Source organism: Giraffa tippelskirchi, chromosome 10, assembly GCF_054371585.1.
Source record: "Giraffa tippelskirchi isolate mGirTip1 chromosome 10, T2T-mGirTip1v1.2.pri, whole genome shotgun sequence".
Classification (NCBI taxonomy): Eukaryota; Metazoa; Chordata; class Mammalia; order Artiodactyla; family Giraffidae; genus Giraffa; species Giraffa tippelskirchi.
In genome coordinates this window covers 156,813,414-156,833,671 of record NC_137284.1, presented here as the reverse complement: position 1 = coordinate 156,833,671, position 20,258 = coordinate 156,813,414, and the positions used below count along the sequence as shown (strand labels likewise).

General features: G+C 36.9%; 2 protein-coding genes across 4 annotated transcripts in view; one reads left to right on the top strand and one right to left on the bottom strand.

The window, feature by feature from the left end:
• The window catches only part of KMT2C (lysine methyltransferase 2C), a 263,902-nt gene that overhangs the window by 167,289 nt on the left and 76,355 nt on the right, over positions 1-20,258 (top strand). For 2 of the 3 annotated variants that reach the window (XM_081533535.1, XM_081533536.1), the window contains 4 exons: positions 7,606-7,725; positions 10,143-10,259; positions 17,801-17,902; positions 18,195-18,299. In XM_081533535.1, the coding sequence (XP_081389661.1) occupies positions 7,606-7,725; positions 10,143-10,259; positions 17,801-17,902; positions 18,195-18,299 (444 nt within the window). The remainder of the gene's footprint in view (positions 1-7,605; positions 7,726-10,142; positions 10,260-17,800; positions 17,903-18,194; positions 18,300-20,258) is intronic. The other variant, XM_081533537.1, reaches the window with a different exon arrangement.
• Positions 3,101-19,108, bottom strand: LOC145523372 (uncharacterized). The gene is made up of 2 exons (XM_081533547.1): positions 18,710-19,108; positions 3,101-5,582 (listed from the first exon to the last, which is right to left on the bottom strand). The coding sequence occupies exons 1-2, from the start codon at positions 18,752-18,754 to the stop codon at positions 5,166-5,168; spliced, it is 462 nt and encodes a 153-aa protein (XP_081389673.1). The 5' UTR covers positions 18,755-19,108; the 3' UTR covers positions 3,101-5,165.

The following is a 20,258-nucleotide window of genomic DNA, read 5'->3' as shown; positions in this document are numbered from 1 at the left end:
TTTAACTGCTTAAACATCAAAATTTACTAAGGGAATTTTTCACTCAGGAGGACTTCTCAGTTTGGTTTTCCTATTGTTGACTTGTTTAATAGCTTCATACACAGAAAATTTAGGATTATAGTGTTGATCTTCAGGAAGTAAAGAGAGTTCCATGATTATTCTGTAAAGTTTTGTGGGCTCTATCCTTTATGAGTGCATTCCAGATCTTTTTCAGCAGGATTTGAGTGAAACTGCAAGGCAAAGTGAAGGTGCTGTCGCTAAGAATTATGTGTTCTACAAAATTCCTACTTTCTGAAGTATTTTTAGAAAATAGCAAGATACTAAACAGTGCAAAGTGTTTAGTCACAGTAGTAGTTTGGAGTTTTAAGTCTCATGATTTAGCTTGCTTTTAGTGATTTAAAAGTTTAACTTTTTATAGGAATAACAATATCTGGTCATCTAATTTTGTAATGCTAAAAAAAAGTAGAAAGGTTAAATTGAATTTTACTTTAATGTGAAAATTAGTCTCTTCTATTTAAAATTCATATATATTTTATCTTCTAAAGGCAGCAGTTTATACCAGAGGCAAAGGAGTTACCAGATGGAATTTACATATTTCTCTATAGCAAAGACATACACAGTAAATGCAAACACTCTGTACATGCCTTTCTCTAAGTATTTTACTTTGTACTTATTTTCTCTTCTACCAAGAGAGATTTTTCTTCTCAAACTAGTTCTCTTCCTCCTTAGTTTTTTATTTTATTTTCCTTTCCTTTTTTGAATAGTGTATACTAATTGTGTAGTTTTGGCTCTGAAAAGACTTTTGCAGTGGAAATTTGAATCTCTAATATTGGTTCAGAAATTTACATCCTTTAAGGATTTTACATCATAAATATTCCTATTAAATTTTACTGATAACTCTCCTTAGAGTCTTCTGCTCCAACTGAGAAAACATTATGATTATTTTTCTGTTGACTTAAGTTCCAGAATGGTATGGGTATGTGTGTGAGAGAGCAAGTACGTGTATTTTTTTCTTCCTGGTTCATCCCAATTTATATGAGCCATGTCTTCATATTTATTACTGCTTCTGCTGTGTTCTGTTTCAGTTCTGGTCGTATTCTCCTTTCTAGTTAGCTGCCACTGTCTCATCACCACCTTACCAAGTTGCTGCTGATCTCAAGCAGCTTGTCGGCCATGTTTTAGTTGTATAGGAAACGGCCTTCACTTGATGATTCAAAGCCTGTTGATACACTGATGTTTTGATGTGGAACAAGATACTCTTTTTGTATTACTTTATGAGGAAATATTTAATGAAAACATGACTGTGATCTACTTCAGGTACTCATGTACTAATTGCTTTCATGGTAATACTGAAAGTTTCTATTAAATCTCCTGTGAAATGTGTTTTTAGACACATTTGATTGAAGTATTAAATGTTTAAAGAAAACTTCATAAAGAAAACATGAGTACTTTTAAATGTATTTTGATAGCTTTATAAGAATTTTTTCTTCATTTTACCTTTCTGCCATTTTTTTTGTTGCTGACATAAAAGCGGAGGCTTAGGGATTTACACAGGTTCTAAGACTGACATCTGCTTAGAGAGTCTCATAGAGAAGGTGAAATTTCTTCAGCAGAGGAGGTTTTCAAAAATAGTACTTCATTAGATCATAACCACTTGGCCATTATGTTGTGAACTGAATTTCTTATTTTCATCAATTTAAGTAGTTTATTAAGAACCTTAGAATTTTATAATATACTGGTGTATTGCAATAGCATTTTAAATGAAGTGTTTTGAATTAACATATCAGTTTCATAATGTATTCCTGTGAGAACAAACCAGGCCTCCCGTGGGGAGCTGTAGAGGATTGCAGTTTTGTTAACAATTAATTACAAGTGAGTGATCCCTCTACTCTCTCTTCTTTCTCCTCCCCTTCCTCCCTTCTTTCCTTTCTTCTCTTTCTTACATTTCTGGTTTCTAAATGTAAACCTTTTAGTGAGAAGCACTGTTGGCATTTGGGGGGCAGGGGTTCTTGCTGTTAAAAGATCAGTAAATCATATCATCCAAATAAAGATTCAATTCTTGATAAATTATTTCATATCCAACTTTTAACTAAAATTTAAAATACCACTGATATATAATGATATACATAAAAGAAATTACCCTAGTAGTTACAATTGTTCTTGATTGCTTATGAGTTAAACCTTCAAGCTGATACTTTATCTTAGAACCTATTAAAAAAGTTTCATTAGTAAGTAGATAAATATTCTTTATTCTTCATGAGGAATAAAATACGTAGAGTGGATGCCAACAGTGATTTTTTCACGTATCTTCTAAGTACTACACCACATTTTATAAAAATGACTTTTAAGAACCCTATTTAGTATCATTTATATATATTTGCAGTATAATTAATTGATACTAGGAAAGACTGATTAATATAAATTCACATGAACATTTCCCTAGTGCAGTTGTTTGGCTTCAAAGCCTTATTCTTTGATTACTGTATGTGGGACACCAACCAAGTTAGGTTGTGAACTCTCTTGATTTCTTCATACATAAAACTACATCAGTTGGTTATTAGAATTTAATGATAATATATATAAAGCACCTGACACGTAGCAAACCATATCTGCCCTGGTTTCTTGATTTGCAGAATAATGCAGGTATCGTGAAAATGGAGACTTGAGAATGATGTGATATTTATGTGTTAAAAGTAGTTCTGGAGAGGTGATCCTGAAACCCAACACACTGACTCATAACTATTTCTAAAGAAATGTGTCAGTGAAAATAACTGCAGGCCTGACCAAGTCAAACACTGGCCACAGGAAATGCAAGAGGGTAGTAGGTTTTCAGGTTCAGAGCTGCATAATGGCTGCACACATTTTAGAGTTAAACTGCTATTAAATTATTCTGTGTGTGTGTGATACACAGTAGAGGAGACCCAAGGCGCTGTGGGAAAGCAGACAGCAGGAGGAGGAACGGCTCGGCTTAGGCATGTTCTCTAGGAGAAAGGACTGAACCCTGCTACTTCAAGTGTGACCCGCAGACCAGCAGTATCAGTATCACCTCGGAGTTTGTCACTCTTGAATTTCAGGCCTCACCTTCGCTTGAGTGGAAATGTTTTTTTTTTTTTTTTTTAAGAAGAACCCCGTGCAGCCTTAAGTCCAAGAAGCACTGCTCTAAACCACTGAGAGACTAGTTTTCATCCCCAAAAGCGTCTCGCCCTTTGAGGTGTCAAGCTACAACACGTACAGATTAGAAGTACACATCCCTGTCAGTTTTCTTGTGCCCGTTACATTTTTTAAGCCATTACCAAAATGACGGCTAGCACCAGCCAAGTCTGCTTTCTTACTGAAGGCTAAAGCTGGCAACAGCTATTTCTCTACTTTATATAGTATATATCTTATCAAATCACTCTCAGGACTAAGCTTTTTTCTATTTGATGTTGAACTCAGTTTTGTATATGACTTACTTATGTTAAAAGAATTCTGTAAGTCATAAAAATGAATTGTTTCTGTAATAGCTGTAGTGTACATGTGAGTGAATGTGTGTACAAAAAAGACAAATTATAAGCACTTATGTCTTCAGTTTAATGGTTGCCCTCCTTTCTCCTCTCTCTCCACCGTTCTCACTTGCTCTAAATCAAACTCACCCGTTAATAACAATCTTGGTTTGCATAGTATGTTGGGAGAGGGTGAACACGAGATTGACTCAGGTGTGAATCTCCCCAGAAGACTCAAAAACATTCTCTGACCACACTTGAAGCTGATTGAGTACACGAGGGTCCTCGTTGTCTCTACCCATGCGGTTGATCATACTTCAGAGCCAGCAGCAGGATTTGATTTCTAATGGAAAGTTGCCCATAGTAGCCTACCTTCCACCAGCCCTTACTGTTGCCTCTTCCTTGAAACAGGAACAGCTGTGTAACTTACTAAGATGAGAAATTTACCTGAGAGCTTGGCCTCAAAGCAGAAAGGTGAATACCAACATCAAACAGTAATAATTATTGTTGGGACCTAATTCAGTCTGTGCAAAGTAGTAGTTTTAAACTTTCTGTGGCATTTGAGAGCAAAGTTCGTTCTATTAATATTTAGCTCTCTTTGTAACTTCAATTCTCCTGACAGTTACATTTTTTTAACCCTCTTGTTTCTAGTTAAGTTTGTAGATAGGTTAAGAGTCACAGTGCGTGGGATAAGTTGGGAAGTTTTTAATAGGTGAAGAAATTAAGATTCTGGGCTACCACCACTGGAGTTAGTGTTTCATGTTGCAGTACAATGTTTATTGATGTGTTTTGAATATATGTGGGCAAAAAGGCTCTATAGAAGGTAGATGTTCAGTAGGTGCTGAACAGAATGCCTACTTAGCAGTGAGTGAAAAGAGCAGTGTGTCTGCCATCAAGCTTATGGCTCTAGATAAATACAGGTGCAGTAAAGGTAAAATCAGGTGTAAAAATGGGATAAACTACATTGCAGTAGATGGGGAAGCTGACCTCTTCTGAGTAGTCTGTGTAAATGCTTTTTGATCAGAACTGAGATCTGAAGGATAATTTATAACTGAAGTTGATAATTAAGGCAGTTTCTAGTTTTAAAGTCTCAAGTATATATTAGGTAATTTCTTCTTTGTCAAAATATCTAAGAGTAATCATAGTTTTTCTTCATCTTTTATAAAATTGCATGGGCTCTACTTTCCAATGCTTTTTGATAACATACTTGTTAAAATTTGTCATGTAATTACCCACGGTTTTTTGTACGTTTTTCATAGCAGTTGAAAACGGCATCTAAGGAGTCTTCATCTGCAGAGCCCTTCATTTCCTTCATCCGTGTTATGTAGTGTGAATGCTTTTTGAAAAGAGATACAGCTAATTGCATCAAACTAACTTTTAAATTATGAATAAATATTATTTTAGAATATGACTTTTTATGGTATATTTTAAGAACTGTCTACTGATATAACATTAAATGATCTACCAAAAGGAATTTAAGATGTGCAACAGTAGCCACATCTCCTCAGAGAGAAATACTGAGTGGATATATTGAGAGAACTAACTCTAGATATCTCTCGCCCCGACTGACCACCGAATAATCCAAGACCCCATGTTTGTTCATCATGAAGATGCTTCAGGTGTGGTGAGGGAGACCCTGGTTCACTTGGAGTGCTAGGGAAAGGCCTCCCTGGGGAGGAGGAGTTAAGGCCGTATCGGAAGAACCGGAAGACACCGGCCGTTGGACAGTTGGTGTCGCTGTGAGGCAGGAGGTGCCCGCTGGTGAGGAGCCCGCGTGTGCGAAGCCAGGGACGCTCGGGCAGATGAGATTGCAGAGAGGCGTGGGAAAGGTTTGATTTTAAGTGTACCGGGAGCCATCAGAAGGTTTAGGAAAGGGTTGGAGTGTCTTGCTCGGTCGGGTTTACAGCTTTGAGGAGTCCGTCTGATTGCTGTGTGGAGAAGGGCTTGAGGAGGTGCAGGTGAGCAGGAAGCGTGTTCGCAGGCGAGCTGGGACGTGGTGCTGCCCGTGGGGTGCAGAGAAGCAGGATGGCCAGGACAGAGGCTGGAGATAAAACGGCTGAACGCCCCGATGGTTTGGCTCAGAGGAGTGGTGGGGGAGGCCTGAAGAGGCAGAGGAGAGCGGTGAGGGAAGAGAACAGGTCTGATGACCACCCGTGTTCTGACTCGACTGGAATCCACGCCTAAGGGTGGGGAGATGGTGAGATGGAGCTGGTGAAGGCAGAGAGGTTAGACGTGGTGAACTGGAGAGGTTTAGTGTCACCTGACAGATGCTGAGAGGGAAGCAGAAAATCGTAATAACTAGGAGCCTTTAGAACATGACTTCCCTGGTGGCTCACGTGGTGAAGAGTCCGCCTGCAATGCAGGAGACCCGGGTACAATCCCTGGGTCGGGAAGATCCCCTGGAGGAGGAAATGGCAACCCACTCCAGTATTCTTGCCTGGAGAATTTCGTGGACTGAGGAGCCTGGCGGGCTACAGTCCATGGGGTCGCAAAGAGTCGGACACGACTGAGCGACTGACAATTTATTTTCAGAACTTGCTAGAAACAGAAATGTGAATTTGGGGATCAGAAACATCCAAGATGGTGTTTACAGCCCTCGTTATAGATAAATAACCATTTAGGACGAGACCAGAGAGAAGAGAGTGGTCCAGGCTTCCGAGTCAAGTGGAAGGAGGAAGGTGCCCTGGAGGCCGAGCCGGGTCAGTGAGGGGAGCGGAGGAACACTCATTGGGTACAGCACGAGCCCAGCAGAACTACACCTACTTGTTGCGAGTTGGAGTAAAATTACAGGAGAAAGCGCTGTGGGCAGTGCAGAGGTTACAGAAGACCCTGGACGCAGCAGGAAAGAGGCCAGGTGTGGACCGAGATGCAGGATGATCCGTTAGTGGGAAAGCGACTAGTCTGAAGTAGGTTTAGCTATTAGCTCAGCCGAGCGGAGGTTAATTAAAGTGAAGCGAGTCTCGCTTGTGTGGTCCTTCTCAAAATACTGTTATTAACAATCTCCTCCCCAAAGGGTAGTTAAGTTGTTCTAGTTGATTATTTAAATTCCCTGGTGGTATTTTAATGTGATTAATAGGCAACTACTCGTTAGTTTGTTAGTATTCTAGAAACCTGGTAAGTACCGTGTTTTTTGTCTTTAGTTTTAATCATTTAATTTGGTAAAACTGTAGCATGCATTGTTGAATTATCTAATTCAAAATAGGTTCTTTATTGTTTGACATTTGTTTTATGTTTTTCTTTTAAAATGTTAACCTTTGTGGAGTAAACGTTTTTCCTTATGCTGCTTCCTCATCAGATTAGTTCAGGTTATTTCTGAATGTGATTATTTGGAAGCAAAAATGTATTTGTTTTATTTTAACTATTTTGATAAGTACTATTTCTCGTATAAATAATCAGATAATTCAGGCGTTTTAATTTGCAAATTTAGGACAATTTGCTCTAACAATTTTCTGCTTTTCAAATTAGTTCCTTGGATGTAATATAAGTGTAGTAATCCCCTAAATAAAAATAAACACTGAAGTCCACGACCAGTGGTCACTGAAGGAAGAGTAATTAAAGGTAGGGTTATAATGGTGTTTACATCTTACGGTTACAAACTGATTTTCCAGATTGTACAGTGAATGTGTCTGTTGACGGCTCATGTTTCTGATTGCATTTTTTGGCCTACTATTCTGGTGGTGTATAGCAAGAAGCATACCTAACATTCTTTGAGTTTACTCATTCTCCTTTCTGGCAGAGTGATAGTCATTAGACGAGAGTAATGCCCAAATGGTTTCTTTATAGTTTTAATATTTAAAGTTTGATTGGCTTTTCTTTATATCTTCGTGCTATAATTGCAGTTCATAAGTCAGTGTTGATGTCGCATAAACTTTAAATTAATATGCTTTATTGTACTGATGTTTCAACCAGAATATAACATTTAATGTAAATTGTAGCTGCAAACATTTAAACATAAAGTCACTGTTAAGTGATAGCTTACTTTTCTTACTTCCTTGAAGCAGTTTGTCCTAAGTTTCCATACGTCTGCATTTGTTTTTGCTGTTCTAAAATTCCTTAGTTGCTGGCTTTGACCTTTTATGTTGCGGAGTTTTATACATCTATTTTCTCACCTGCCATATCCTAGGGGGCTTGGAGTACCCATAATACAGTGAGCCCACCTTCCTGGTCCCCAGACATTTCAGAAGGTCGGGAAATTTTTAAACCCAGGCAGCTTCCTGGCAGTGCCATTTGGAGCATCAAAGTGGTAAATAAAACTGCATTTACATTCGTATGTCATTTCTCTCTGGTTGGTTTTGTCCGATTAGAAGTTAAGAATTAAACCTTTCTTTTCTAGTTTCCAGAGCCACTTTTTACACCTAAAATTTTTAATATGAATAAGCAACATGCTTGCCTTTAAACACCTGGACTAGGAGGAAATTAAATTGCCATTTTACTTGACTGATCTTAAGTGTAAATTTTTAATACCTTTTTAATGCTTCCTTTTATATTGTAATTACCAGCTTTTTTTCTGTTGAGGGAAATCCTTGTCACATAGGCTATAAAGTAATTAAGGACTCATTCATGATACAAAATTTTGTTGCTCAGAAAAAAACAAAAGAAAAACTACATTAATGTTTTATATACGATTGGAGAAGAAATAGCAGAATTGCAGCAGATTTCATTGTCTGTTAATAAAAATCATAGGAACTTTTTCATATCTTTGGTGGATAATTCTGCTAGTCCTTGAAGTAAATTAAGCAATCTGATGTATTTTCAAGGGTGAAAAATTAATTTGAAAAAGAGTTAATCATCTGAAAAGTTAAAATGTTACTGATTAGAGAAGACAGTATTTCTTCATCTTCTTTATTTAATATAATTCTGGAATAATGGTTTTTAATTTAGAATAAGGATTTCAAAGGAGTTCTAGATTCTGCTTTCTTACTTTCTATCATCATTGGAAGAACTAGTTTTCAACTGACTCAGATACCAATGCAAATATTAAAAATGTAAATATCATTTTAAGAGATTAGAAGTCTTGCTTGACCATTTTGAAACATATACCACTCATTTTTTACTTTTTCTTACCTGTGTCATTGGATGCTGAGGAAAAATGAGTTGAGGGATTACTATAGTCTTAATTCAATCACTGACTTGTAAGAAGTCTTTTATACCTATTAAAAAACAAAAACTATCCAGTTCAACCCTACCCTGTCCCTTGTTCTAAGAAGCTTGATATTTAAAGGAGAGGAGCTTAAGAGCATAGGGACAGATGGAAAACTGGAAGCTGGCTGTACTTACTGAACTGAAGGGAAAAAAGACTCCCTTCCCCTTTGTTCATGTGTGTCTTTCTTATGCTCACAATATAGCCATAATTTATGTACTTGGAAACCATTCTGCCAAGTAGGTAATGAGCTCAGTACTTGAAACTATGAAAAGTGAGATCCATTGAAGATGTGGCAGATTATTTCGCTTGTTAGGGGGAAAAAATCAGGATTTTCCCGAGCATTTTAGTAATCTTAAATATACGTAAGTAGGTGTGTAGATGCCAGGTTTTTTTCAGGTAGTAATATATAAGTCTGAGAATAAGAAAATCATAAAAACAGATAACCATAGTACTTATTTGTTAAAATATCACGGAATTCAACATGTTTTTCCAAAGATTTTTTTTCTTGTATTAGGTAAAAATTCAGATAAATTATTTCCATATCAAGTAATTATTCTCTAGGTGATTTAGCAAGCCTTTTCCTTTCATCAGCTTTTGAATAATTAAAGGAAATTGACAATTTTAATGACAAAAGAATACTATATTGCACACTTAAAAATTATTTTTCACGCATTGTGGCAGTACAGAATATTGGTTGAGAATGCAGACACTGGAGCCAGACTTGCCAGCTGTATGGCTTTGGGCAAGTTCCTGAACCGCTTTATTCCTCAGTGTGCGTGCGTGCTCAGTTGCTTTAGTCGTGTTTGACTCTTGGGCTGGACTCTGGCCCACCAGGCTCCTTTGTCTATGGGATTTTCCGGGCAAGAATACTGGAGTGGGTTGCCATGCCCTCCTCCAGGAGATCTTCCCAACCCAGGGATCAAACCTGGGTCTCTTGAGTCTCCTTCATTGGCAGGCACATTTTTATCACTAGTGCCGCCCGAAAGCCCATATTCCTCAGTGTACTTTTCTCTAACATGAGGATGATAAGATAGTACTGACCCTATGAGATTGTTGAGAGTAACAAGTGCTTCAAGCAGTGTGTAGTAAGTACTCAGTGTATCTTAACTTTTAGTATACTTAAAAGAAGCCAGCGAGAGAGAGAGTCCTTCCCTACACTTGCTCTCTATGTGATAAAATTAGTTGCACATGAAAGTACTTGGATAGAGGTGTGTCTGTTCTAGCCACCTCGGATGTAAGGTTAGGAAATGGAAATACAGTGACAGGGGTTTACCGATGCAGGGCATTCACAGTGACAGACCCACGTTTGATTTTTAAGGTTGTAGATGTTTAGATCGTAGAACACGTATCGAAAGATGCAAATGATAATCCTGGTCACTTAATAGCTGTCATTCAATTGGAATAAAAAAGAGAAGCAAGTGCATTTGTGTAACATTTCGTATGATGGTTTATCTCACATCTGGATTTAAAATTCTGCGCTTTGACAAAACGCTGACTTTTCTGTATCTGTTGTGTAGGGCCGGGGGTCTGGATTTCCAGGGAAGCGGAGACCTCGCGGTGCAGGACTCTCTGGACGAGGCGGCCGAGGCAGATCAAAATTGAAAAGTGGAATCGGGGCAGTCGTGTTACCTGGGGTAAGGCCCGCTCCCTTTACATTTGCTGTAATCTTTAATGTGTCAGCTGTTGATGATAATCTCATTTGTACCAAGTTACTCAATGGACATGAGTTTGAGTAAGCTCTGGGAGTTGGTGATGGACAGGGAAACCTGGCGTGCTGCAGTCCATGGGGTTGCAAAGAGGTGGACACAACTGAGCGACTGAACTGAACTTTAGATGCTGAGAGTCACATAAATAGGCTAAAGTTACCTGTGTTTGCGTATTTCTTTCTTTCTGACTACGCTGGGTCTTTGTTGCTCTGCGGGCTTTTCTCTAGGTGCAGCAGGCAAGTGGGGGCTGCCCTCTGGCTGTGGTGCGGGCGTTTCTCCCTGCGACCCCTTCTCAGGTGGAGCGCGGGCTCTGGAGCGCAGGCTCGGCGGCTGTGGCCTGTGGGCCTGGATGCTCCGCAGCATGAGGGGTCGAACCCGTGTCTCCTGCATTGGCACGTGGACTCTAGCACTGAGCCAGCTTTCTTTTTAAACCTCTGATGAGGTTTTCTTTCATATTTCCTGCCTTCTCATCCCTTTTTTCTTTTCTTCCCTTCCTCTTTGACTCTGACCTTTCTGTGCCAACACTTCCCAAAATCCAGTATGCAATATATTTGCTCTTCTATTACAAACAAACAAACAAAAATTCCTGTCATATTCTTGAGTTTATCTGAAGAATTTAATTATGTGGGTGCTTTAAGTTTTTGATTGTAGTTGTTCTCAGTGTTGTAATGTTGTTTACAGAAGAAATTAGGAATGTTGTAGGTTAGTGTGGACTCTAAAAATGTTGAAGATTTTGATTGTCTTTTAATGTAAACTTCAGGTTGGTAAAGATTTGCTCGCTGGCACATGATGAGGCTTTACTGAAATGTGTTGAAAAAACTGCGTTTGGCAAATAATGGCGAACATTTCATGCAGTGACTTTACTATTTTACTGATACCCTGTTTTTCAGATTCTAATTGTCATTTTAAGTTCCGGAGACAGGTAGAATTATTCAGTTTTCCTACTAAAGAAGTAAAGAAACCTAGATTCTGGTCCTTTTTTAAAAAAGCAAATTTTTCCCCCTCCCCCAAATTGGTAGACTTATTGAGATAAAATTGATGCAAAAAAAGGTACAGGTATTTGAAGTGTACAGTTGTGTAGGTTTTGACATACGGTTGAACCCTTGAGACCCATGCTGCGGTTAAGCGCATCCTCAACTCCAGATTCCGTCATGCTGCCCCAAAGTCCCCGTCCTCCTTCTGGCCTCGCCCCTGGGGAGTGCCTGATCTGCCTTCCATTGCTGTTGAGTAGTTTGCATTTTCTGGAGTTCATAGGTGAAACCATACTGAGTATTCTCTTTTTGATATGACTTATTTCACTCAGTATACTTATTTTGATATTAATCCGTGCTCTTGTACGTTAACAGTTCATTCCATTTTGTTGCTGAGGAATATTAACATAGTATGGATGTGCCACAGTTTGTATTGTCTGTTCACCTATTTAAGGACATTAAGTTTGTGTCCATTTTTCGTCTGTTAGAAATAAATCTGTTCTAAACTTTTATATCTCAGTTCACATGTGGACTTTTTTTTTTCTCATGGATAATCATGTAGAGGTGGAATGCTGGATATATGGTAGGTATAGGCTTAGCTTTTCACGGAAAGTCTGGTTTTCACGTTGGGTGTAACATTTTATATTTCTAAGACTGTACGAGGTTCCATTTCCTCCACCTCCTCACCCACATTTGGTGTTGACAGTCATCTTAATTTGAGCCACTGTAACAGGCATGTTAATAGTGTCTTCTTTGTGCTTCTCTAGTGACTCCTGATGTTCATCAGATTTTTAGGTGCTAACTTGCTATCTGTATATCTTTCATAAAGTCACTCTTCAGATCTTTAATATATTAAAAAAAATTGAGTAGGTTTTTTTTTTAAATTTACTGCGTTGAGATTTATGTATTCTGGACACAAGCTCTTTATCATATATATGATTTGCAGATTTTTTTTGCATTTTGATGTTTGTCTTTGCATGTTCTTAACTGTGTCTTTTGAAGAACAGATGATTTAATTTTGTTAGAGTCCAAAGGATTGATTTTTTTTCCCTTTGGATTGTTCTTTCTGGTGCTGAGAAATATTTATGTAATCCAGGGTCACGAAGATACTCTGCTTTCTTTAAGAAAGATATTGCACTGAGATCTATGATCCAATTTGAGTTTTTTAACTATAGTATGAATAAGGATGAAAGTTCATTTTTTTTTACATGCTGTGAATAGCCAGTTGTTTGAGCACTGTTTCTTGAATTGCCTTTCATCATTCTTAAAAATTAGTTATTTTATTTGTGGATCTGTTTTTCTGATCTCACTATACCATCGCTCCGTTTGTATAGGCCAGTACTGCACTGCTTTGATTACTTCTACTTTACAACTACTCTTGTAATCAAACACTATTTGTCTTCAGATTTTCTACTTTTCAAAGTTGTTTTGGCTATTCTAAATCCTTTGTACTTCTATATTAATTTTAGTGTGAGCTTGTCAGTACCTATAAAATAAACCTGCTAAAATTTTGACTGGGTTTGCGTTCAAAATATAGATTAACTTGGGAAAAACGGACACTTTAACCATATTGAGTTTTTGAATCCATGAACACCTGTATTTCCGTTTCTTTAGTTCTTTAGTTTCTTTCAGTGATGTTTAGTTTTAACAGACAGGTTGAACAGACACTGTTAATCAGATTTATCTCTATCTACCATATTTTTATGCTGTTGTTAATGGTAGTGTTGTCTTAATTTCAGATTGTTTTTGTCAGTTGCTAGTATTTAGAAATATTGCTTATTTTTATGTATTGATTGTGTACACAGTAAGATTGTGTATACTACAACCATATCAAACTCCCTTATTCTAATTGCTTATTTGTAGAATCCATTGGGTTTTCTACATAAATGATCATGTTGTCTTCAAAGACAAAGATAAACTTTGTCTCTCTTTTTAATTTAGAGTCCTTTTGTGTCTGTTTTTTATTAAATTTGCGATAACTTTCAGTACAGTGTGGAATAGAAGTGATAAGCTTAGGTAACCTTGTTTTTGACCTTGAGGAGAAAACAGATAGTTTTTCATAATTAAGTATGGTGTTTAGTTTTAATAGACATCCCAAAGCAGTTTGAGGAAATTCTTTTCTATTCATAGTTCACTGTGATATTTTTAAAATCAGGACTACATGTCAGAAAATAGATTCTGTCATTTTTTTTTTTTTTTTTTTTTGCATTTGTTGAGATGATCATGTGGCTTGTTTGTTGGTAACTGAGTTACATCAGTTGTTTTTTATGTTTGTGTGCTAAAGCAGTCTTGCATTCCTAGGATAAATTCTACTTGGTTATGATGTTGGGTTCAGTTTGCTAAAAATTTTGGACTTCTTATGTCAATGTTCATGAGTAGTACTGGTCTATAGTCTTTTTTTTCTTATCATGATTTTGTCTAGTTTTTGTGTCAACGTAATTCTGGTTTCATAGAATGAATTGAGAAATATATTCTGCTCTTCAGTTTTCTAGAAAAGTTGTGGAGTGTTGGGAATTTCTTTCTTAAATTATTTATACATAGAGTCTTTAGTGGAGCCATTTTGGCCAGGAGATTTCTTTGTTGGAAGATTTTCAGTTTCTTTCATAGGTGTTGGGCTGTTTAGGTTATTTGCTTTTTCTTGCATGAATTTGCTTTTAAGGTATTTGTCCGTTTTATATGTAGGCTGACAAGTATATTTTCCTAGAATAGTTAATAATAGCCCTTTACTCTCCTTTTAATGTCTGTGGAATATGTAGTGACGTTACCTTCCTCATTCCGGATATTAGTAATTCGTCTCTTTTTCTCTTTCCTAATCAGTCTTGCTTGAGGTTTATCAATTTTATTGATCTTTTGAGCCAGCCTTTGCTTTCATTCATTTTTCTGTATCTTTTCCTACTTTGTAGTCCATTGATTTCCACTTAGATCTTATTTCCTTTTCTCTTGCTTTGATTTTAATTGCTCTTCTTTTTTATGTTTGTGCTTGGAAATGCCCAACTTGTGAGGTTTAGGTTAGAGCTTTCTAATAGTATAAAGGTTATGAAATAAAGTATGAAAAACAGTTGGGTCACTAAGCTAGGTGATAGTTTTTATTCTTACATGTACATATTGCTGTTTTTTTTTTTTTTTTAATCTTGATGTATGGCAGAAACCAACACAATAAATATTGTAATTCTCCTCCAGTTAAAGATAATATTAAATTTTTAAAAATCTTGATTTTTTTTTTTTAGTACTTATGATTTAAATATGACCTTCCCCCCAGTTGATTTTCATCTTCCCACCACAGACTTTATTTCCGGTTTATACTGGGAATACTCTATCCTTGTTTTTCATTTTCAAAAACATTCTCTGGGTACGTTTTCCTTCAAAAATAAGAATAATATTTTTACAGTTTGTGAGCTACTCAACTGTGTGTCACCCAATTGTAAAACCTTTTTTGTGTTTTATGTTGAAGATGGGGAGGTAGAAATATATATTTATTTCACTATTCTCCTGTTATCTATATTTTAACTGTTTTCAGTTACATATTTTAATGATATTCTCAGTGTGTCATCAATGCTGTAATTGAAGAACTGGTTATTCTTAGTAGGCAGTTAATTTATCACTGAAATGATTATTCCACTTTTATGAATCAACTTGTTTGAAAGCTAGTTTGGGGATACAAATACAGCATACAGCTATCTTTCCTCAATCCTCTTGTGCCCAGTCGCCCTGTGTTTGAGGTCTCTTTTCTCCTTTACACCATGGTTCACAACTTATTGGGGGGGTGGGGGGGTGGGAAAACCTCGAGCAGAATTCAGTGGGAAAAGAATCTCTACCCCTTTCTGTTCCAAATTCATTTTTATCCCTTCCTGTCTCAACAAAAACTATGGAATCAACACCACCATGCTCTGTGGGAAAAAAAGAAAAACCTTCTCCCTTAGCTCTGCTGGAAGCTGGAGGGTGCTAGGCCCCTGTGTAGTTGTACACAGAGTTCTAGCTTTCTCCCTCCTCTCTCTGTATGCTGGGCTCAGAGAGGACACTGTGTCTCTGTGTGAATATGGACAGTCAGCATTTACCAGCATGTGTCTGTCTGCTTTCTCTTCTTTAAAAAAAGAAAGAAAAACTTAAAAAAGGGGGTTATAGAAGGTCAGCAAAGGGTGGGTTTGAGATGTTTGGGGGCGTTAAGTGGACATTTTGACAACATGGCTTCTTCTTTGGCATGTTTAATTGTGATGTTTAATGGATTGTGATTGTTTAGTTTAAGGTGACACTTTTAAAATAAATTCTCTCCTAATGATGACTCGAGCCCTGCCACTCCATGGGAGAATCAGCAGAACCTGTAGGATCTTATTTGCAATTGACATTCTCTATTGTAATTTTGTTCCTGTTTGTTTTTAAATTTTTCTTTTTGTTTCACTGGAAAGGAAAGATGATGCTCAGTTTTAAATGTTAAAAGTGTAGAAGTTGCTTTGTTACAATAAAACTAAATGTGTACCAAAAAAAAAATTTTAAACATTGTAAATATATCAGAGTGTTTCTATTGCTACTACCTCCTGATTCCTAATTCTCTCACTTTCACCTGTTTTGGGCATTTAAATTTTAGGCTGATTCATATGAAATTGCCAGCATTCAACCACCTTTGACTGGCAGAACCAGGAACTTCTTATGCTTGAACCTATGATATGTGTCCATAGGCAGACACATAACCGTTTTGTATGTGTTTAATACCATGTTGCTGTAGCTCACATATTTCTCTGCAGGTTATTTTTCAACTCAGTAGTGTAGTGTGATGACTTTATGGAAATCCATACAGATTTCTACCTTGCTATTTTTTTAAACACTGCATAATTCTTCATAAGTTTGGATTTTTTGTAGTTTTAGTCATTCCCTCATGCTGATTGGGTTGTTTACACTTTTCTCTCATTATCTTTAGCCCTTTGTGACTAAGTTGTTTTTATTGTTGACATTGTAAAACAGTAGAAATGTCCATTAAAACTGCGTTTAAACTTAAGTGTGTTGAAAAAATTTATTACTGTAACATATTCCTTCTATTTAGTTACTCTTGTCAGTCATTTGTCAAGAACAATAATTCTATTTTTATTTTGTGTTTCAGCTCAATTTTTCCACACTACATTGTAAGCTTTTAAAGCAAAGAGGGTATATAATTTTGGCATTGGTTTTCTTATCCTCTTTTTTAACATCCAGTTCAGAGCTTTTTTCGTGATAAGCACTCTGGAAATAATTATTAACAAGCCAGTGTGTATTTAGTTGATTTGGTCAAATTTAACTAAGTCCATAACTTAATGACTGTGGTTGGTAATCCTTTGGCTAATACTGAAATTTTGACAAGTTACTCAAAATGATTATATTCTGAAGCATTGCTGCCCAAAAAGAAGTATGTGACCTATAAGGTACCAAGGTATTAGTCTCTCAGTCATGTCCAACTCTTTGTAACCCCATGGACTGTAGCCCACCAGGTTCCTCTGTCCATGGGATTCTCCAGTCAAGAATACTGGAGTGGGTAACCATTCTCTTTTCTAGGGGATCTTCTTGACCCAGGGATTGAACCCGGGTCTCTTGCATTGCAGGCAGATTCTTTACCAGCTGAGCCACCAGGGAAGCCCTGTGTGACCTATATATGCAATTTAGAACTTTCTAGGGAATTTCCTGGAGGTCCATTGGTTAGGATTCCACCCCCACTCACTGCCAAGGGCTTGGGTTCAGTCTCTTGTTGGGGAAATAAGATCTAGCAAACCACGCAGCTCGGCCAAAACCTACCCTCTACCCACTAAAACAAAAAAACCTTTCTAGTAGCCACATCAAAAAAAAAGGAACAGTGAAATTTAATTTTAATATATACCTTTTGATTCAGTATGTCCAAAATAGTATCATACCAACCAACATGTAATTTATAAAATGCACAACATTATTTATGAGCTATATCTACATTACTTTTTGTTTGTTACTAAGTCTTTAAAATCTGGTGTATATTTTATATTTATATCTTTATACATCTCAGTTTGGAGTGCACCCATTACAGGCTTTAAGAGTCAACTGAAATAGAATGATACATATATGTGTGTGTGTTCGTGTATGTGTACAGATAAATAATACACTCTTTGTTTCTTGATTAGAATTTCTGGTTAATCAAGTCAATTTTAGTTAATCTTGGCCAGATTTAACTTAAGTCCATAACTTAATGACTGTGATTGATAATCCTTTGGCTAATACTGAAATTTTGACAAGTTGCTCAAAATGATTATATTCAGATTTGTTTTCTCATTACTTCCTGATCTGTGAGACTTGTAACTCTATAAAGAAACAATTAAGTGAGTAAAAAATGCCATACTTTATATATTTATAGTAGTATCTTGGCAGTAATAATCTAATTTAGAATTGTTAGTGTGATCTCTGGCAAAAAAGTTAATATTTTAAATATGAATCTTCTTAAGCTTTCCAAATAGGTATAATACAGGTAAGAAGTATGACTTCACATTTTGTGTATTTTGCTTTTTATAGGTGTCTGCTGCAGATATTTCATCAAATAAGGATGAAGAAGAAAACTCTATGCACAATACAATTGTGTTGTTTTCTAGTAGTGACAAGTTCACTTTGCATCAGGTTTGAACTCAATTATTTGTCCTCCACTTTTGCATTCCTTCTTGTCCATTTCTGCTTTATCTCATTCACACTAACATTGGTGTCATCTGATACTGGATTGGCCAAAAGGTTTGTTAGGTTTTTCCACAACATCTTATGGGAAAACCCTAACAGATTTTTTGGCCAACTGATTATTTAGCTCTAGAGCTATATCAACGAAGAAGGTGATTTATAAAAATTGTGAAATTAGCGTGTTAGCATATTCTTAGTTTGGTCTCGGATTTGAAGTATGTCATTGTGTTCTTAATTTCAGGATATGTGTGTAGTTTGTGGCAGTTTTGGCCAAGGAGCAGAGGGGAGATTACTTGCCTGTTCTCAGTGTGGTCAGTGTTACCATCCATACTGCGTCAGTATTAAGGTAAATACACTTAAATATAAATATTAAGATTTGATCTGAGTAGTATCATGCTACCTCCAGTTCTTATAATTAATCAATTATTGTTTGTTAGGATTATTATACATGTGTGACAGTATTTAAGTATATACCTTTAAAGTGTTACCTCAAGAAACTCCTATAGATCTGTGGTCTTAATTTGTGGTAATTATCCTGCTTTGCCTTGAAAAAGTATAACAACAAATGCATACATTTAATTTTAAAATATACTTTATACTATTTTTTGGTAAGGCGTGAAGTTAAGTTGATTCATTCTGTCTATTGATCATAAACACTGAGCACTACAGTATGTAGTAAAGACTCATTATTTCACCCTGCTCACTCTCCACTTTCACCAAACCCGCATTCGTATGCAAAAGGACATTTTTTGTTACCTCTGGATCAGTGGGTTGATAGTTTTCATCAGATTTGGAGCACATGTTCTGGTTCACAAAACTATTCTCCAACCTCCACTTCACACCCTCACAAGTCCTTGAAAAGTTTATAATTGTCTGCTGCTTCTATCATACATGTCACGATATAGTAACTACTTTTTCTCCTCATTAGGATATGTTTTCCAGCCTTTTTTAACATCTAGTAATTTTTGATTGCACGTGGACATTGTGCACTGGGTTATCATATTGTTGAAAGTCTGGATTTTGTTCCTTTGAAAAAAGGGTTGAGTTTTTGTTGTTGTGCAGACAGTTGTTGAAACCTTTTGAAACTTCTTTTTAAGCTTTAAGGTGAGCCTACAGAGAGAGCCTTCACTCTGGGGTGGCTCATCTCAAATTTTAAGAACTCTTTGTTGTCGTTCAGTCACTAGGTTGTGTCCAGCTCTTTGTGACATCATGAACTGCAGCTCACCAGGCTTCCCCATCCTTCATTATCTCCCACAGTTTGCTCAAACTGATGTCCATTGAGTTGGTGATGCTATCCAACCATCTCATCCTCTGCCGCCCCCTCTCCTTTTGCCTTCAGTCTTTCCCAGCATCAGGGTCTTTTCCAGTGAGTCAGCTCTTTGCATCAGGCGGCTGAAGTATTGGAGCTTCAGCTTCGGTCCTTCCAGTGAATATTCAGGTTTGATTTCCTTTAGGATTGGTTGGTTTTAATCTCCTTGCTATCCAAGGGACTCTGAAGAATCTTCTCCAGCACCACCGTTTGAAAGCATCAATTCTTTGGCACTTAGTCTTCTTTATGGTCCAACTCTTCACATCCGTACATGACTACTGGAAAAGCCATGCCTTTAACTATATTCACCTTTGTCGGCAATGTGATGTCTTTGCTTTTTAATATGCTGTCTAGGTTTGTCATAGCTTTCCTTCCCAGTAGCAAATGTCTTTTAATTTCATGTTTGTTGTGACCCCATAAATGTTCACTGGAGACCTAAATAATCTATTATGAGTTTAGTTTGTTTTTCATGGAGTTTTTTTATAACAAGAAGAAAATAATGTTTGATGATTTTCCATTAGTTTTTGTTGTTTGTTTTTACCTGTACTGTAGAAGCATGATAGCACATTATTTCAGCAAATACCTGTTTTTCTGGGAAAGGCCCGCCCCTTCTGTACTCTGCTAGTCTCTGTTCTGAGCTGGGCTGGAACCTTCTGGATCTGTTGATCAGTTCTCATCCTTAATATCTCTGAGCTGACGTCCTCTGTCGGGTTCATTGCCTACTGGATCCCGTGTCTTCCTTTTTCTTGGTATATGCCCTCACTTCGTTCCTCATATTGCTAACTTCATTAGAGAGAGTACTCAGGAGCTGAAGTTTCAGTCTTTGTATGTCTAAAAAGCATTTCAGTTTAACACTTAATTGCTGGTTAGCTAGGTTAAGGATTAAAAACTATATTCCTGTAGAATTGAAAACTATTAGTCTATTTTAGGATCTAAAGTTAGAAACTTTGGTGCCATTTTGACAGCTGTTTATTTAACTTTTCTTTTCCTTCTGTG

Excerpts from the sequence above, each read along its gene's own strand:
- LOC145523372 (XM_081533547.1), bottom strand. The coding sequence starts at position 18,754 with ATGTGCTCCAAATCTGATGAAAACTATCAACCCACTGATCCAGAG. Across the intron at positions 5,583-18,709 it reads ATCAACCCACTGATCCAGAG|GCCTCCCCCACCACTCCTCT; the intron begins GTAACAAAAAAT and ends CTGCCTCTTCAG.